The sequence below is a fragment of the Apium graveolens genome, chromosome 6 (assembly GCF_009905375.1).
Source record: "Apium graveolens cultivar Ventura chromosome 6, ASM990537v1, whole genome shotgun sequence".
In the NCBI taxonomy this organism is placed as follows: Eukaryota; Viridiplantae; Streptophyta; class Magnoliopsida; order Apiales; family Apiaceae; genus Apium; species Apium graveolens.
This window is the reverse complement of record NC_133652.1, coordinates 85,925,255-85,945,815: the sequence shown is the minus strand read 5'-3', so window position 1 is coordinate 85,945,815 and position 20,561 is coordinate 85,925,255. Positions and strand designations below refer to the sequence as shown.

The 20,561-nt window shown below is 32.2% G+C and overlaps 1 protein-coding gene and 1 non-coding gene across 2 annotated transcripts; one reads left to right on the top strand and one right to left on the bottom strand.

The window, feature by feature from the left end:
• Positions 1-265: 265 nt before the first annotated feature.
• On the top strand, positions 266-371 carry LOC141670236 (small nucleolar RNA R71). Its single transcript, XR_012554476.1, has one exon. It is a non-coding gene; the product is annotated as a small nucleolar RNA R71 (small nucleolar RNA).
• An 11,836-nt stretch (positions 372-12,207) lies between these two features.
• On the bottom strand, positions 12,208-13,301 carry LOC141665282 (uncharacterized). Its single transcript, XM_074471264.1, has 3 exons — positions 13,050-13,301; positions 12,483-12,827; positions 12,208-12,375 (listed from the first exon to the last, which is right to left on the bottom strand). The coding sequence occupies exons 1-3, from the start codon at positions 13,299-13,301 to the stop codon at positions 12,208-12,210; spliced, it is 765 nt and encodes a 254-aa protein (XP_074327365.1).
• Positions 13,302-20,561: the final 7,260 nt, after the last annotated feature.

The window sequence follows — 20,561 nt, the reverse complement described above, 5'->3', positions numbered from 1 at the left end:
GATTGTGAAGTCTTCAAAGAATGAATCTCCTGAGTTAGTGCAGTGAGTTGAGATGATAAGAGAGAGTAAGCCTCCACTTCAAGTTTACCCCCCTTCTTAGGTGCTCCCGGGTTATTAAAGTGATGAGTATCCAAATTTGCAAGAAAAGTATAAGCACCATCAATTCCTTTATCTAGAAAGACACCACCTGCAGCATTATCAACTGTACCTTTGGTTTTAGGATCAAAACCATTGTAGAAGCATTTTATCGGAAACCACTTCTCAAGACTATGATGAGGGCATGCACGTTGAAGATCTTTGAATCTCTCCCAAGCATCTTTAAGAGACTCTCCATATTCTTGTTTAAAACCTGTCATCTTGTCAATCAAGTCGTCAGTTCTGTTCGGAGGGAAAAACTCAGTTAAGAAAGCTTGAGCAATTGCATTCCACTCAGTCACATTGATATCATTCAACTATTTTTTAGCTTTATCACGAAGAGAAAACCTGAACAACATGACTTTAAGTTGGTCTGCAGTGACACCCCAAAGTTTGATGGTAGAGCAGAGTTGTTGAAACCTTTACAGATGAAGTGTAGGGTCTTCCGAGGGAAGAACAGCAAACCGATTCTGTTGGATTATAGTAAGCAACGCCGGTTTGATCTCAAAATTTGCTGCTTCAATAGTTGGCATAGTAATGCTAGTAGGCACACCACTCGGAGAGGGTTGCGAATAGTTCTTCAAATATTTAATAGGAAGTTCTTCCATTATGATCTTTGAATCGCCGATATTTTGCTGCCTTTCTTTTCTTACGCGATCTATGTATTGCTGACAAGTAATCCCAAAATCTGGACTAAGAGGAGTTACTTCTGCTTCTTTTGCGGACCTGGGCATCAACAACTAAAACAAGAAAAGGCAGTGAAATATGTCTCAACTGGAAGTGAACCTCCAATGAGACAAAGAAAATAATCTAAAATAATCAAACTAAAATCTATAAAAACTAGGCGTCTCCCCGGCAGCGGCGCCAAAAACTTGATGTGTAAATTATAATACCGCAAGTGCACAGTGTCTGTTGTTAGCAGATACAGGAAAGTACGGATCGTATCTATAAGGAGACTATTTCAATGATTTTAATTAAACTACTACAAATTGTTTCTGGATTAAAATGAGTGTTGTGAATTTTTAGCTAACTAAATAATGCAAATTTAATGTGGTTAAAATCAAATGACTAACGTCTACGGCAATGTAGGTTCATCATGCTTACACCAAAACATTCATAAAAATATCACAATTTAATGGGTTGATTAATTAAAGTAATGGTTAATCTCTCTCAATTATAACACTTTCAGAAATCCAATTATGCTCTCGCACTAATCCTCAATTCTGCTAATCGTATGTGTGCCTTTAGTGAGTAAAATCTCTCGATCTATTACCCCTATTTGCATATAATTAATCGACGATATTGGACAATTACATAGATTAAATAATAAAGCATATCAATTGGAATCACTCTTTACCCATTAAACTACTAACAAATCAAAGAATTACCGATGTGCAAACATGGCTTCCCTTAAACCCTAGAATAAGACTACTCACCCATAGTAGATATAAAAACAACAACAATAAAGAAGAAAGCCATAGAAAATATATGCTAATAAATAAGAAGAGATTAGGGATACCTTAAATTATATTAATGAAGAAATTGAGATCCAAGCTTAAATAAAGAACCCAATGAAAAAGATGAAGAACTTGAACCCTAGCTTTGTATGTAAACGTATGTATATCCCTCCTCAAACTAATAATAAAACTAAAAATCTCCTCTAATAATGATCCTCTTTCTCATATTAAAAGTATTTTCAATGTTCTAATAATAATATAAAAAAATTCCATAATGGAGTAGGAATTTATAAAATTCGCAGCTGTTTTTGCTCCCCAGTTTTTGGGCTCTTTCAGTCAGAGTTTGCTTTTGGTCTCATCTCTTAATTAAGGGAAATCTCGCAAGATTTGTGTGGACTGTAAGATCATCAAAAATGGATTTCTAGATCTCTAGATACGGCCCAAACAGTATTTGCAGTCCGTATAGCCAAATAATACGATTTTCTTCTATTTTCACTCCAAAATAGGTTTTGTTGCTCCAAATACTTCCAAGTCAAGGATTTTTTATTTTCTAAAGTAAAACATTAAATTATATTAAATAAATATCCAAATTAATGCAAAATATAATAAATATGAGGACAAAAATCATCTAAAATATATATATATATATATAAATATACTCTATCAGTCTCCCTTCTCTTTGTTTTATCTGGTTCCCCGTACAAACAAGTCATTCTATACGTATGCCATTCGCTTATTTCAACCATGATATCTATATGATTCTTGCTGTAAGTTAGAACTCTTGCTTCAATACTTTTTTCCACAGCAATGCGAGACCACCGCTATGACCTTGCGAATCAACTGATATGGCTCCATCATACTGCAATAATGATCTGACTTTTTCCACTGTATCCCGTTTGCATAACCTTTCACTTAAAAACAAAAAATTGGGAAGCTTTTGGAGAACTAGCTCCTTAAGGAATTGAATAACCCATGGGGTCCAAATCCCACGACAATTCCAGCTGAGGGTGCTCATTGTGGTTGGCGAGCCCCTGTGCCAGAGCCTGCCTTTAGTCCATTTTTTAAAATTTTTGAAGAAATTATGTCCTGCTCTTCTTTGTCCTCTTCTTCTGGGCCCATGTTAAATTCCGTGTTTTGGTCAATTTCATTGTCCTTATCCAGCCCATAATTTGTCCGCCTCTTTTTATTTTCCACAGTATTAATCCCGCTTTTTCAGTATTTGACATGTTTCCTAATTCTTCTTGATTATATTTAAATATATTTGCTTGATTCCCTCTAAAATCGTTGGCCTGAATATTAACATTTCCTTGATTTACTCTCTCTGTTCCAACCGATCCCTGATTTGGTGGAGGTTGATTCACTGGCACATTATCATTTCCGGACTCTTTGTTCATCTAATTCCGGTCACTTTTTGTTCCATCCCTTAACCATCGAGAACCTATAAACTTGGTTATGTTTCTCAATGGGGCACGCATCCACACTCCCGTATGGTTTTACTATTTCATTTTCTGGTGTGTCGAACAATTTGCTGCAAAACTTTTCAGAGTGTCCCATGAGTCCACATATGAAGCAGAATGTGGGAATATTCTCATACTTGAAGTTGACCCAGAACCAATCTGCACCAGTTCTTCGTACATTCATTTTTCTCTTCAAGGGTTTATTCAAGTTGACTGACACTCTAATTCACATATAATCTCTCCATGTGCCTGCAAAGTTCGTTGAGTATGAATCAATAAAAGTTCCAACATAGTTGCCTATCTCCTTTAGTACTTTCTCTATCATGAAACCAACTCTTAGGTCATATATTTGAATCCATAAATCCAAGGTACTCGGATTAACTTCTCTTGGAATCTCCTCATCTTTCATACGAGTAATAATTAATGCCTTCCTATTATAGGACCATGGGCTTCCCTCTAAAATCCTTTGTAAATCAATATCGTGGTAAAACTGAAATAAACAAAGATTTGTCTCAATCTCTCTTGTATGCACTCCTTTTCCAAACTTCGATAATGCTGCAAGCGTGTGTTGCATTGCTTGAAACTCAACGATTCCCTCTATGATGAATCTGCCTACCAAACAAAGTTTAGTGTTGAATCCATGAATTGACTTCGTCTCTGCATTCACTTCTGCCACTCCCAGATCTATTCCTCCATCCTCTTCATCATCCAACGTGATATCCTTCATTACTTGAATGATATTATTTGTAGATGCTATGTTTATAGAATAACCGCAAGAGAAAGCACAATAAACGACGGGTGATCACAAAACTGGTGATAATAATGAAAAACAGCTTACAAATTACTTACTAACAGTTGAATATGATTATATTTGTAAAAACTCACACCCGCGTCAAATGTGTATCAATTCGTTCTTACAGCGTCTGTTCCTCTAGCTGTTTGGACAACATCAAATTAAATCGATCCAACAACATGATTGAATTGATTAAATCGATCCAATTACACGATTATTTTATAAAAATTACCAATATAGTCGTGTGTTCTTAAAGGTTTAGTATGCTACAAATTCAATTCAATGTAAGGATCTATTAGGCAACTGCGGTAATTTTTAAAATTATTTAATTTCAAAACTTCTACTATTTATTTTATTAAAATTAAACAAAATATAATAGGTTTTTTAAAACAAACTAATATATATTATACCTGAAGGAGATAATTTTTTTTAAAAATCTTAATATAAAAAATATTCTATATAAATTTATCAAAATCAAACCACTGTACATTTAGAATGGACAAATATTAAAAAATATTGTATAAAATAGGCTAGCAGCGCATACATCTTATGGAGTTATGGGCATACTCCCTCCGTCCCAGCAATTAGCATATATATGGGCTGTGGCACGAAAGTTAAGAAAAAAATGTAATTTAGTAGAAAAAAGTAAAAAATGTTGATAAAGTGGTGACTGGTGAGAACAATTAATATTATATATATAAAGTGAATTTATTGGAATAAAGTAGTGGATGTAATTAATTTTTATGTTATTAAAGTTTACTATTTTGGGAATATATACAAATGAGAGAAATGTCTCAAAAGGAAAGTGTATATAATTACATCTTACGGAGTTATGATATATATTTCACTTGTATTTTCAATATACGAAGTCTCAAAACGAAACTCATCTAAAACTATAAGTGTATATTCTCTAAAACCGCCCTCTAACGTGTCTATCTACTATGTATAAAATATAAGTGTTTTTAATGGTATAATAGATATAAAATAAATAATTTTAAATAGAATAATATTCTAACGAGAATTTTATGCATTGACTTCATGGAGTGATTCTGGGAGAGCAGATACAAATATCTGACCCAAGATAGAATTGTGGGCTTTTTTTCAAACTTTCCAACGACTATTTCTAGACCTAAAATGATTTTATAAAACTCCCGGTATAGCCCAAAGAGTAAAGACCGGAAATTCTGTTCAAAAATATGAATTTGCAATGAATTGATTCCAAAAAATTAAATTTAAGAACCAATCCATGATTTCCTTCATTCCTCCAACAAAATATTCAAACACATTAAATAAAATACCAGTTTCATGTAAAATAACTTTAAATATAAGAATAAATTACTGCTAAAAATTTACTTAACAGTAGGACGAGGTATACATGTATAAATATTTAGATGTAGATATTTATAATCTTCCTATTGTAACTTGTAACTTGATGAATCATGGCTTTGTCAAAAAAAGCTTCCATGGATCATGAAAATTTGATCCAAGGAGGTTCTATATCGCTTACATTAAATAACTGTTAATAATATATACATATGTCAAGCATATTTGTCATTAAAAAAAAGTTTTAACTTTACGTTTTAAAACTAAAGAGCTACCCTAAACTTTATAGAGTAGAAACTCGATAAATGAATAATTTCGGGATCAAAAATATATATTTATTTAGAAAAATTATTTATTTATCGATTAATAAATATTTTATTCATTTATCGATAAATGAATATTTATTCACTAGATTAAAATACCGCGCTTCGCACATTTGTTCAAAATGGCGGTACAATTTTTCATAAAAATAGTTGATTTTTGACTTTGTGAAAAATGTTTATATGATAGTGATATCGGATGTTATGGTAAAATTTTACCTTTCACAGAGTTTGCGAATTTTGTATATTTAAAAGTTTTGAGTGGACATATATTCGTTATACTTGTCTCTTATCTTAAATATTTTTTTATAATCAAGTCAAATCTTAGTATCACAATTTAAAGATAAAAGATCTAAATGTTCAGAATTGCTAAAATGTGACCCTTTTATTATTTAAAAACATTTTTATATGCTTTTTAAAAAGCGCACGTATAATTTGTGTTTTCATTAATTTTAAAATATTCTTTTTAAAAAAAAGAATTTTTTGAAAACGCATGTTAATCATGTGTTTATATAATAAATGTCAACTTTAGATGCGATTTGAGTTGCTGAACGTATAATAAAAATATGCGACTCGGAAAAATTTAAAGACCCGTCTCCTTGGTCCAATAAGGAAAAAACAATTTTGTAAATGATAAACACATTATTTTTCTGTGTTTTGTGTGAGAGTACGAGTCATTTTGCTGAATTAAGATATTTTCGACTATCTCTTTTCAAATTATGAGATTAATGACCATTTTTTAGCTCATTCAGCCGCTTCACCAACTTCTTGGTCTCGGTATTCCAATTTTACCTCTAATCTAATTAACCATTTTTTATTAAAAAAGGTCATTTTTCTCTAAAACCCTAATATATTAATATGTGTGAACTAAAAGTATCGAGTCACATGTTCCCAATTCCATACATATATTCAAAATAAAATATATATTTTGTACGAATAACATTGTAAATGACTCTACCTTAGCCGAAAGAGTAATACTACATACACCGAAATATATTTCAAATTCGTTCACAAATGATACGTGACAATTTATTATTTATGGGACTCAAATATGTACACGAGTAGTACATTTTATTTATGAATTATTGATCAAGAATATTATAACACCTTATCATTTAAAAACTGTTTAGGTACAATTTTGGAAACTTTAGCATTTCTCTAACCAAAATGTTGTATAATAATTTGAAAAAACTTTAAAAAACCTAATCACGGTAGGAAAAAGGGTTATATTAATACTACATTTAGTGTTGTCAATGTAGCGACTGAGAATTTCGCGACGTGATTAAGTGAATAAAGTATAATTATGTGTTGTAATTATAAATTATGTGAATAAATAAAGGGCTAAATGATTTCATTGGTTAATTGTCTTTATTGTATAATGGTAACTGGGAACTAAAGTAACTCGTTCCAGTTTAATGAGTCAGCTTAGAGGTTAAGCTGTGTTGTCGACCCGTCAGGTGGAACGGAACCCGTCTTAAAAAGGGATTAAGTTATTTAATAGTACGAATGTGAATTATGTGATATTATGTGTTTAAGTGAGTATTTTATCCCAGTTTGACGTGTCAGCTGGTATAAAGGGATTGATTGTGAAGCGTAATTGAAAACGATCAGCGTCGGGCCGTCAGTCAGGACGCGACCCGTTACGCGAAGATTGCATATTAGTAAAAAAGAAAATTTATGATTAAGAATATTTCATTACGAGACGTGATATGTGAATTTGTGTTGTTGAATGTTAAGGTGCATGATTATGTAATTTTATGCTTGTATGATGTTATCTGGAATTTTAGAAAAAAAAATGAAGTGCATTATTTGCTATTTATATAGGTTAAAATGCATTTTCTATTCTTTAGGAAAATGGTTTTTCAAAATCATTTTTATTGGTAAATTTCGAATTTGGTTTTATTAAATTTTCTAAAATTCTAAGCTATTTTATGATGTCACTCTTGTAATTTATAGATTTATGGTTTTATTTATAAAATTTATTCCTTATAATTAATTGGATTAATAATTATTAGATTACATAATTGTCCTTGCATGCATTTCCACTCACAATATAAGAGAAGGATAGTTGTATCATTTCCTATCCCACAATCTCATTTCAACTTAACCAAATTACCATATCATCCTTGCATGCATTTTGTGCTAGTGGTGAGAGAAGGGTAGATTGGTAAATTCCCATTTTCCACTAACTTTTGAGTACAAAAGATAAGACAAGTGTTTGTCATTTTCATCACCACTTCATTCATTTCATTTCTTCCATCTCTCCCCTTTCTCCTTCTTCACTCTCGGCTCTCTCTCCCTCTCTTCTTCTCTCTCTCTCTCTCACCGAGCTCCCTCTCGCACTCTCTGTCTTACATACAACACCTTATCCTATTTAAAATTCAAAGATCGTGCCATTGATCTTCACCATTTCTTATCCTCTACATATATATCCTTTGCATGTAAGTATTCAAGAAGGTTTTTACATCAAATTCTCTTGATTACATCTACAAATACACAATTTCTTAGTGTGTGATCATAAGAAAATATAGTACACTAAATTATGTGTTCTCCTTGGTTTTGTTTTGATGATGATTCGAATTTTTTCTATGAAAAAGGGGGTTTTGATTTTCGAATGGATTTTGAATGATAATCTATGACTTGCTTATTTGTTTTAGTGTTGAATTCGACATTGATTGTAAATCTTTATTTTTAAGTTAGTTTCATTGCATGCATGAAAGGTTTTAATATAATCAAGTTGTGTTTTGTTTGATTTGGAAAGAAAATGAGTTGAATGGTTAAGTTATGGGTTAAAGTGAGTTGGGTTTATGATTTAAAGCTTTGCATGTCAAAATTTATGTATGCATGTGTTATTTTGAAAAAAAAACTGAATGGGTCTTGATACTTAAAAGGGATTTAGTTGATTTTGTGGGCTTATGTGCTAATTGCTTTAGTTACTATTGATAATCGAAATGAGTGCTTGGTTGCATGTGTAATTTAGTGATGTTGTACCATTAAAACTCTATGCATGTTAAGATTTTATTTGAGAAGGATATTTTGGTTCAGTTTTTGATTAAAAAGAAGTGATTTCGAGATCTGTTCTTATTTGGAATGAATTAAGATAAGTTAAATTATAAAAGGAACCTTGAATGTGAAATTTGACCAATTTGTTTATTATTTTGTTGAAAAAGCCGAATGGTAATAGAATTAAAAAGGATTGGTTCAAGTTGTTTGATCGTTTTGATTCTTGATTCTAATTATATGGGTCACGTAAGTTTGAGTTAGTGTTAAAGATATGATTGGTTAAATGCATGTCGAAATATAAGATTGCAAGTTGATCTATTGATGTGGTTCATTTTCTTTGGTTCGAATTTTTGGATAAAAAGGAAAGGATTGAGTTACTTTGTTATCGAGTCATACGAATTGTGATTATTTGCTAAAGTATGGAGTTTAAGTATATAAGTATACATTATTAAGTGATATGTGAGTATTCGGTGTTTATACTCGTGTATATGAGTTCAGCGTTAATGAATTGGGGTAATTATTTAACGTTCCGGGAACATCGAATGGGAGTCTAATTAGGGTGTTGATTTTGGATTGTAGATTCAGATCGTGAAGGCATTCAGGTTAGGAAAGGGAAAGGTATTCTAGGTTGCAGTTGCTCAAACCCCGTAAAGCAGGAAAGCAATTTCAGGCAAGTAACTCTGCCTACTTGTATAATTTGATTATAGAGAGGATATTGATGATGCCATGATAGAGTAATGATCTTTATAACCCTTGTGATAACCTGTTATTGATTTTTGAACCCCGATATTGATACTTGTGTTATACCTGTCATTGATCCCTTGAAACACCCAGATACCGATCTTGTAATGATTGATATGGTTATTGTTCAAACCTTTATAGCAACCTTGTTTATTCATATCCTTATTATCTGTTGATTCCTTTTGATACCTAGAATTTATCGTAAACCCTATAAGAACCTTTATGAACTCCCTTGTATAATGTTTCGATCAACCCAAATCTTTCATTCCTTTGTATACCTTATTCTGTAATGATCCTTAGAACTGTTTTGATTCCCTAACTTGTATACCTTGTTTATCATTTGATCAAGATCCTTAGTATTGATCTTTGCTTACCTTTGATACGTTCACTTTCTTTGAATTATTGAATTGGACTTAAGAATGATTTTCGACTTGAAAGAGTCTGAATGATTTCATATTCTTGGTAATGATAAAATGAACTTAGTCAAACCTATCTTAAATTGGACTAGCCCCGCTAGCCTCTTATATGACTGAACTAGTCGCACTAGTCTGTTATGTCTCAATCCAATCCATCAGGAATTCTTTTGAAAAACCTTAGGCCGGCACTATTTATCGGTTCAAATTTGGACCGAGATTAAAATAATAGTTTTTAATGTATTTCTTTTAGTTTATTACATAAAGTTTTGATTTCGGGTATTTATAAATACAATTAACCGATATTAGGATATTATTATTATTTATTTAAATAATAATTCAAATTAAAAAATATTTAAACGTAATTAAATAAATATCATTGCATTTCTTAGAAATAAGGAGGCTCATATTGCGTTTCGAGATGCACTAATTGAGCATTTGTGGAAGGAATATACTAATTCTGAGAATTAGTATTAGTTAACGATGTTTTAAGATTTAATTAATATTTGTACTTTTCTTATTTGAATGTAATATTTTATTAACGGTTTTATTATAAAAATTATAACTAAATGTGTTTACTATTTTTCATATATATTTGAAGTTTAATTAGAATTCTATTATTCATTTATTAACAATTTTAAAATAAAATAAGTAATTAATAATAAAAAAAATATAAAGATAATATCTTATATCATACAAAAATAATATATTTATTATTATAAGACCTTAAAATAATTAAATAAATTTTTTGAGATTTGAACCGAAATTTAGACCAAACTATTGGAGTTAGAGGGGGGTTCGGTCCAAATTTGAACCGAGGTTCGGTCCAAACCAAACTCTTAAAGTTGCCGTAAAGCTTCAGGCCTTTCCAAATTCCTGACCCAAGCAAAATAATCAAAATGCTTAAACCTTTCATTTCTACATTTATGATCGAACTGAAAGACCCAACATAATTACTTCCCGCCTAAACTTTTGATCTTCTCATTGATTATCCTAATTCAAATTCTACCAAATATTAAAAACAGAGAAAACAATTCTACTAAATAGTGAGAGCACATAAATTTAGAGATATTAGAATAGGAGAGTGAGACAAAGCCATGTCAGCCTGGTAAGATCCTACTTTATATGGATAATAGGTTTAAATATTATTTTTTGGTTTCTAATAATTTCCTTACTATATTTTATTTTAAAATGCATCTAAAATTTATTATGACTATAATATTCATGTGATATTTAATTATATTTATTTTTTTAACATTATAAAATTAGTTTTAGATGCATATATACATGAATACGTATAATCATGTGTATTCACTTGATAGTATAGGGATAATACGTTTAATGTGTATTAAAATATACTATATTTACAAAGTCATTCATAATCAGCTCTACTTTTTCAGATCTTATTTTCACATCACAATCATAAATTAATAATGATTAATCAACTTAAAAATATTTATTGGATTAAATGTATTCATATATTTATATAAAGATAAATATATATTTGAATTATTGTGATTATTCATTTATATTTAAATAGGATTTATAAAAATTTATTTTTATTCATTAATACATTTAGTGAGATTATTCATTAAGCTAATTTGCTCAAATTAAGACAGGGAAAAATTATTTATTTATTGAGATAATTCATTTATAAAACATTTAATTATTGAAGTTCTATATATTTTTAAATGTAAAATGGTGTAGCAACGAGATGACGGCGGGACCAACAAAACGATGTGGATAGTAAAGCTTCCACGTAAACAAAACAAAAGCAATACCTTTTCAGTAATTGATACGAAAATCTACAAACAACTTTATAGCAGACGTTTGAACTTGGTTTAGGTGATACACATACGTTAATAAAGGTCACCTAACATATCTCTGATAATTTCAAATTTTCTTGCAAGACAACAGAACATTTTCAGTTTATAAAGTAATGATATCACAATAAAGGTTAACATCTTACTTTCGAATTTTAAAAATACTGTAAAGCAAATAAAAGTAAGTAAAATAATTTTATTTTTACTCATAATTAATATGTAAAATATTTTTACTTTAAAAATAAAAATACTTTACTTATTTATCAATTACTTATTTACCATTTAAAATATGGGGAGTATGACCTATGTTCATGTTAGACCATCCATACCATATGACTGAGTATGCAGTATATTTATGATATAACTTTAATTTCTCCATTATAGTCTTAATCTAAAGACATTGCGAAAACTGAAAATTGAAATGAATAAAATAAAGCTAGGCAAAGAAAAAGGCAAGAAGTGAATTTGCAGAGTAAAGAAAAGAGTTTGAAGCATAATGTGTGATTGAATCCAAAAGTGGGGACGGGTGGTGCAGTCTTTGTTGTTAACCACTACTTCTAGAGTTCTAGTATCTGTCCACGTCTTCCAGCTGTCCATTGCTTCCCCACTTTTTTCTTACCATTTCAAATTAACGCTTAAAGAAAAGTTCAATTTTCTATTTTTATAAGTGTCCCAATAATCAAAAAGTAAATGTACGTATAATATGGAAGTAGTTTTTTTTTGCCAGAAAAGAAATACGATTTCATTGAATTCTTAAATCATCAGACAAGACATGGAAATAATGAGGCAAAACATCGCCTTTAACCCAACTACGTTCAGCTATAGAACTAGAGTTCCTCACAAGAATGTGAGCAACCTTGTTCGCGGAACGCTTTACAAAATTCACTCTAACATCATAGCTATGAAGATCCTTAACAATCCTTGGCATTCACTGATTATGCGACCCAAATAAGACAGGTGAATCGAAGAACACCTGAGCACTTGTACCACTGCAAGACAATCCGTTTCGACGATTACCTTCCTCCAGGACTTGAGTTTAATCCAGCTCAATGCTTCACGAATACTGAGTGCTTCTGCCATCATTGGATCAATGTGTCCATGCTTACCAGCTGTTTTCGCCTCCAACAAACTCCCTATGTGATCCCTTGCAACCATAGCATAAGCATAAGTGTTAGACTCTGCAAAATAAGCCGCGTCAGTGTTAACCTTAATCGTGCCCTCCGGTGGTAGTTGCCAATGCTCATTTCTGTCTGCTAGGGTCATAAACCCTAGATAGTTATCAAACGTTTTATCTTGAGCAATTCTCCATTGATTAAGGGATAGAGTAGCTGACTTAACAAGTTCCTCAGGATCCAAACCTTTCTGATGTCATACAACGCTGTTTCTATTGTTCCACAGCACCCAGCTGATCATACAGATCCTTGCAAGTTGATCATTTGTGTCATTGTGAGTACTAAAATGCATCCATTCCATAAAAGTTTGATCAGACCTTCTATGAACCCAAGAACATTGGTTCCAACAGCATGAGGCTATAGGACATGTGACAAGTATATGTTCCACCATTTCCAAGGCTGAGTTACATACCAGACAAAGATAGCTGACATTTACTCTCCTTAATAACAGCTGATCCTTTGTTGGAATGCAGTTGGACAATGCTCGCCACATGAAAATCTTTACTTTTTGAGGAATTTTCAAATTCCAGATTCGACTCCAAGCTATAGTATTGCTGCTGTTTATTGCACTGTGATCTTTATCTTCCTGGATACATTTATATGCACTTCTGACACTATAATGGCCCATCTTTTCTCTGTTCCAAGACCATGTATCCTCGTACATAGATCAAACCGGGATTGAAATAATAAGGTTAATGTCTCTGCTTTCAAATATGTCCCTTAATAAATCTATATCCCAGTCAGTACCTTCTGCATTCATCAAAGAAGAGACTTTCTTACCAACCAAAGTTTCGTGATTAGTCTCAACGTATGGATTGTTGATACACGATAGCCATGGATCGTCTAAAATGCTGACATTGTTACCATTCCCCACAGTGCGAACTGCACCTTTTTTTAGTAACACCTGGGCTTCCAGAATACTCCTCCAAATATACGAAGGATTGTTACCCAGCCTAGCTTGAAGAAAAGAACCCTCGGGATAATATCAAGCTTTGAAAAGCTTGCTAGCAATTGTGTCTTGATGTGTTATGAGCCTCCAAGCTTGACGTCCAAGAAGGGCTATGTTAAAATCATACAGGTGTCTGAAACCCATCCCACCATTCCCCTTACTTTTGCACATACGTTCTCACCGCATCCACCTTATACCTCCTTCCCTACTTGAAGAACTTTTCCACCAAAACTTCGCCATCATATTCTCAATATTCACACACAACTATTTTGGTAACAAGAACATCCCCATAGCATAGTTAGGGATCGATTGAGCCACAGTCTTCAATAATAGTTCCTTACCTCCTTTAGATAACAATTTTTTATCCCAACCCTCAATTTTGTTTTTGATTATTTCCTTTAAGTACCCTAAGACTGCAGATTTGTTCCTGCCCAACATGTTTGGTAGCCCCAGATACTTGGTACCCTCCCCTACTTCTTGAAATTGTAGCAAACTGATAATATCAGTTTTTGTTTCTGTCTCAGTATTAATACTAAAGAAGATTGAGGACTTTCCTGAGTTTATTTGCTGGCCTGAAGCTTTTGCAAAAGTCTGGAGTAAACTTACTACTTGGGCTGCTTCTTCTGTCTTTGCTTGACAATAGATATAACTGTCATCTGCGAAGAACATATGGGAGAGTGATGGAGCACTTCTCGCCACCTTGATGCCAGTTAAAAGACGACGCCTTTCATAGTTCTGAAGCAATGCAGTAAAACCCTCCATACAAATTAAAAACAGGTAAGACGAAAGTGGGTCTCCCTGCCTGATCCCACGCTCTGGGACAATATTTCCAAAAACTCGACCTTCATGACTTATTTGATATCTAGCAGATTTGACACACTCCAAGAACAAATCTACCAGTTTACGCTGAAATCCCAACTTAAGCAAAATAACCTCCAAATAACCCCATTCCACTCGATCGTAGGCTTTGCTCATATCGAGCTTTAAAGCCATCCATCCTTTCTTACCTTTGTTCTTCCTTTTCAGATAGTGCATGACCTCGTAGGAGATCATGATATTGTCTGTAATTAATCGACCAGGGACGAAAGCGCTTTGAGTGGGAGATATAATAACGTCCAATACTTCCCTGAGCCTATTCGCTAGCACTTTTGAAATAATCTTATAGCTAACATTATACAATGATATAGGCCTCAGATCAGACATTCTAGAAGGGTTACTCGTCTTAGGAATCAGCACAATGTTGGTGTCCGTTACTTGTCGATCGAATTTGCAGGACGTAAAGAAATCATGCACTAACTTTACCACATCTGCAGAGATAATATCCCAGTGCTTTTGGTAGAATCCCGGGCTCATTCCATCCGGGCCCGAAGATTTATCAGGATGCATACAAAACAGAGCTTTTTTCACTTCATTAGCCTCAACTGGAGCCAACAGATTGATATTTTGATCCTGAGTGACTTTCGGTTCAACACAATCAATAACTGTAGACCACTCCGTGTCTGAAGCTTTGAAAAGATCATCAAAATAATCAACCATAACTTCCTGTAGACCATTCTCCAAACCTGTCATACAATCATTTTTGTCAAACAATACATCAATATGATTAATTTTTCTCCGTGCTTTAATGGAAGCATAAAAGAATTTACTGTTTTGGTCTCCTTCCCTTAGCCATAGCTGTTTACATCTTTATCTTCAAAATACTTCTTGTTGGCTATATATTTCTGTTAACTCCTTAGAGTTATGAGAATACAGCCTTTTAAAATCAGCATCTCGCCTTCCTTTCAATGATTGCATGACTGCCTTGCATTTCCTAATACGTTTTTTGAAACTTCCAGTGAACTCCTCTCCCCATCTTGATAAAACTTCTGAGCATGTTCCTATCTTGTCGTAGAACGATTTGTCGCTTTGATCCCTCCAAACATCTCGAACAATTTCTTTGCACATTGGCTCTCTCAGCCAAGCATTCTCAAATTTGAATCTTTTAATGAAATTTCTGCTGGATTGATGGATTGGTTCCAAATATATTGGACTATGATCACTAGTTGAAATGCCCAGATTAGTGAGTTTGACTTCAGTGAAAATATGCAGAAAACTACTAGAAGCAACTGCACGATCCAACCTAACTTCAATCATCTCAGTGGTGTCCCGTCCCCTTTCCCATGTATACTTGTAACCATTTAGTTCCAAATCATTTAGATCACAATCCTCCAACGTTCTTTGAAACCCCTGAATCAGCCAGCTAGGATACAATCTACCTCCTTGACTCAAAATGTTGTTAAAATCACCGATAAGAACCCATGGCAAATTAACTTGATTATTTAACATTCTGATTAAGTCCCAAGTTTCTCTTCGTCTCGTACGATCGGTTCCCCATATAAATAAGTCATCCTATAAGTATGACATCCTTGTATATCCACCATTACATCAATGTGGTTTTTGTTGTAAGATAACACCCTTAGATCACTATTATTCCTCCAAAACAAAGCTAGGCCACCACTATGACCCTGCGAGTCGACTGCTAAAGCTCCTTCATACTTTAAAACAACTCTAACTTTCTCTACAATGTCACTTTTGCATAATATTTCACTAAAAAAAATGAATTTGGGCTGCTTTTGGAGTACAGACTCCTTTAGGAACTGAGTTGCCCATGGGGTCCCAAGCCCACGGCAGTTCCAGCTGTAGGTACTCATTTTCCTAGGCAAGTCCCTTTTGCAGAACTCGCCTCTGGTCCGTTTTTTGGGTTTGTAGAAAAGTTTGTGTCATGATCCATCTCCTGTGTATCCTCCTCTTCATGGCCTGTTAAGAGCTCAGTTGTTTGGCCCATTACATCATCAACATCCAGCCCATAATTAGTACGTCTTTTTTATTTTCCACAACAGTAATCCCATCATTATCGGTTGTTGATATATTTCCAAATTCCACAGGATTCTGTTTTTTCAAAACAGCATGATTCCCTCCACTCCCTTTATTTTGAATATCCTTATCCCCTTGAATTACTCCATGCGTTGCAACAACTTCCTGATTTCTTGGGGGTTGACCTGTCGTCTCTGTAGGAATACCGGCGTTGTTTTCCACCGGATTCTGGGAATCTGCAATACCATCTCTTAACCATCGAGAACCTATCAACCTGGCTTGCCTCCTGGGGGGTGCACGCATCCATACACCGTAAGGTTTAGTTATTTCTTCCTCTGAAAGATCAAATAACTTTCCGCAGAATTTCTCTGAATGTCCCAGAAGACCACAAATGAAACAAAATGTGGTACATTTTCGTATTTGAAATTAACCCAAAACCAATCTGCACCAGTTCTCCTTATTTTCATCCTCCTTTTTAAAGGTTTATCCAGGTCAATAGTGACTCTGATACGCATATAATCTCGCCATGTTCCTGTAAAATTTGATGAACAAGAATCTATGTACGTACCAACATAGTTTCCTATTTCTTTCAGCACCTTTTCCTTCATGAATCCCACCCTTAGCTCGTATATTTGAACCCACAAATCAATAGCATTGAGTTTAACTTCTCTGGGAACTTCACCTTGTTTCATACGTGCAATAATCAGAGCTTTACGGTTAAAGGACCATGGGCTTCCTTCCACAACTCTTTTCAAATCAATCTCATGAAAAAATTGAAAAACATACTGATTTGTTTCGATCTCCTTAATGTGTACTCCTTTGCCCGGTTTCCACAAAGATGCTAGAGTATGCTGCATTGCCTGAAAATCCACGACTCCTTTAATAATGAATCTTCTCACCAAGCATAGCTTATTGTTAAATCCATGAGATATAATAGCATCTTCATTTACATCTGTCCCTCCTAAAACAATACCTCCTTCCTCCTCATCTTCAAGGGTGATGTCATTCATCGCTTGAATGAGTTCACTCGTAGATGCCATAATTTCTAATAGGAAGCTTAACTTGTAAAACAAAAGATGGATAACAGATAGAACAGGATTGTGAAAAGGTTACAGACTTTGGATTTCTGGACTGCTTAACAAACTAATATTTCACACCATGTCAAAAGACAAGACTGAGGAACAACTTTATAACAAAAAAATGCAGCACTTCTCTTGGTCAAAAAATTCAAATTAGAACTTGGAATTTTGTTATGCAAACCTTTTCATGTGTAGTTTTTTAATTTAAAAGTGTATATACCTTTTAAATAAACTCATAACATCGTAATCTTTGAATATTATTGTACCAAAAAATGGGAGACTATGATGCAAATATCACAATTGCGGGGTTCATGTCCACAAATAAAACTGTGCATGTTTTTTTTAAAAAAAGAAATGATAGTCCAGGAAGGTAGAGAAAAAAATCCTGACAAAAAGGGAAGAAACGTAGAAAAAATATTTTTTTTAAAGAAAGTAATTAATTAGTTACAAATATAATTGTTTTATTAAATACACTTGCCCGTTTTTTTGGAGATGATATTATTATTCTATTTTATTAAATAGGCTTGTTCGTCGTCTTTTTGGAGATAATATTATCATTTTATTTTATAAAATAGATTTGTTCATGATATATTTGGAGAATAATATCTTTAGTTGGATAAATAGGAAATTTAACGTATATTAGCTAAAAAGTAAATTGGTATTTTAGTTGAAAAAAGATAAGCTAGCTATCATTGTCAGTAATATTTTTGCGGCAGAAGATATTTTAGTTATAATAAATAGAAAAGAGGATATGTTTTAGTTGAAAATGGTAACTGATATTTTAGTTGAAAATGTAATTATTTAGTCATTACCTTTTTGTAATAAGAAATATTATTAAAAAATTCCTGAAAACCAAACTGAAAAAAAAATATTTCGTCTAAATATTATCAATAAATTTTATAAAAAAACTCGGAAACCAAAATGAAAATCCAAAATCAAAACTTTCAATATTTCGTATAATATATATTAGTATAATATAGTTAGATAGATAAACGAACAAATATGTAATCAATAATGTAAAAATGGGGAATTGGACCTAATCGGTTGAGTTACCAATTATGATTAATCGGAGTAAAAATTATTTTTTTAGTATTATGATATTATTTAATATATTATTTTGAATATAATAGTTATTTACTAATAAATATATATTATATTATATCAAAATAATATAATTACTCGTATTTAAATGAATATAATATTTTAATATTAACATATTTTTATATATACTCCGACAAAGAAACACTTGTAATAATTAGTCGGATTTTAATCGAATCGGTCACACATACTATAGAGAATTAGTCAAAGATTAATCAGTAGAATCGAGAATTTTCTAAAATACTGCACACAATTAACGTATGAGAAGAGAAGAATTTTGTAAAAGGTAAATTTTATATATTTTTATTATTATTATTTTAAAAAATATATAAATATACCCCTGTAAAAATATAAAAAATAAGAACATTTTTTACAAAATTTACTTGACGTCCTCTAAAAGAAAATTCCTGCACCCCTCCCCCGGGCATACCGAGCATCATCCTGTAATTGGGGATGGTCTCGTATTTGTATTATTTTGACCAAATGAGCGCATGTACTATAAATACTATTTATGAAGCAATTATATGTATGATTTGTATATACATAGATGTAATTTTAGTCAATATAACTTAGCGAGTGATATAATGTGTAGGGTTTAGACGTGTTTTGAGAAAAATCAACCCAGAGTGAGAGGAGCAAGTAGCATGAGCTGAAGAAGATATTTATGGAGGTGCTGCATGGCGCGTTACCTTCGCTGATAGCGTGCGGGAGAGAAGACCTTGGGACATTTGAATTATGGTGCGAATCGGAATAAAAAATATGAATATGAAAATGGGGTTGAATGAAAATGATATAAAATTCTAAGAAATAGGAAGGGTATAATTATCCATGATTATTTAGTAATTAGGTTCCCATGACATATATTTAAATTATTAATTCATAAATTAATACATAAAAATTGAGATTTCGATTTCATTAACTGTCATTATTAATTGTTGAGGCGCGGACGGAAGAGTAAGAGTGTGACCTCAGAGAGGAAGTGAGATGGCTTTTGGACAAAATTATATTTTGCTTTATAGTCATGTTGTAGTAATCAGTATTAATCGGTTTGGATATCGATTACAAATTAATCGGCAAATCGCGAATCAGAGAGATTAACTGAAATAAAAATAGAATATATTTAAATATTTCTAAAGTTAATCAGTCAAATATTTTTTAAGGATTAATCGGGGATTAATTGAAATTTTTTTAAAAAAGTAGAGAATTTTTAGAACATTATTCGTAGTATATAAATGTGAAAAATATATACCATTTAATTAAATAAGTTCTCCTTTCATTCCATCCAATTTTTTATATTAGGGTTGGACATGAAAATTGAGAAAAAAAATATATAGTACTAATGAAAAATAAGAAAAGTGAGATCAATATTTAAAAATGGGTATAATGGGAGAAACAATAAATGTAATTAATTTAAAACTATAATATTTTTAGAATAATTTTGGAGTACAAAAAAATGAGAAGAACATCCAAAAAGAAAAACGGGAAAAAGATGACAAGACTAATAAAGTAAATGCTAAATTAATAAAAAGAATTCATTGACATTTTTTAAAGAACAAATATTCATCCTTGTATTTATAAAATTTTATATTGTTATTTTTATAGGCTTTAATTCTAACAAAAATCCAAATTTTCTGATAAATATAATAAATATATTTATAGATTAATTTTTTCTTAGAGTAAAATTTAAAAAAATGTTGTGATTTTAATCATCCAACAACAGCCGGATCTACCAGGAATTTAAATTATGGAGAAAAGGACAAAAGCGATATTATTAAATTTTAGGGGCGTTCAAGGTGTGGTGTGGTGCGGTTTGAATCAAAACCGTAAATGAAACCGCGAGTGCGACTTGTCCAAATTCTCAAACCGAAACTGTATCTCATAAATTTTAAACCGCGCAAACCACACCATGAAAATGTGGTATGATGCAGCGCGATTTAAGCGGTTT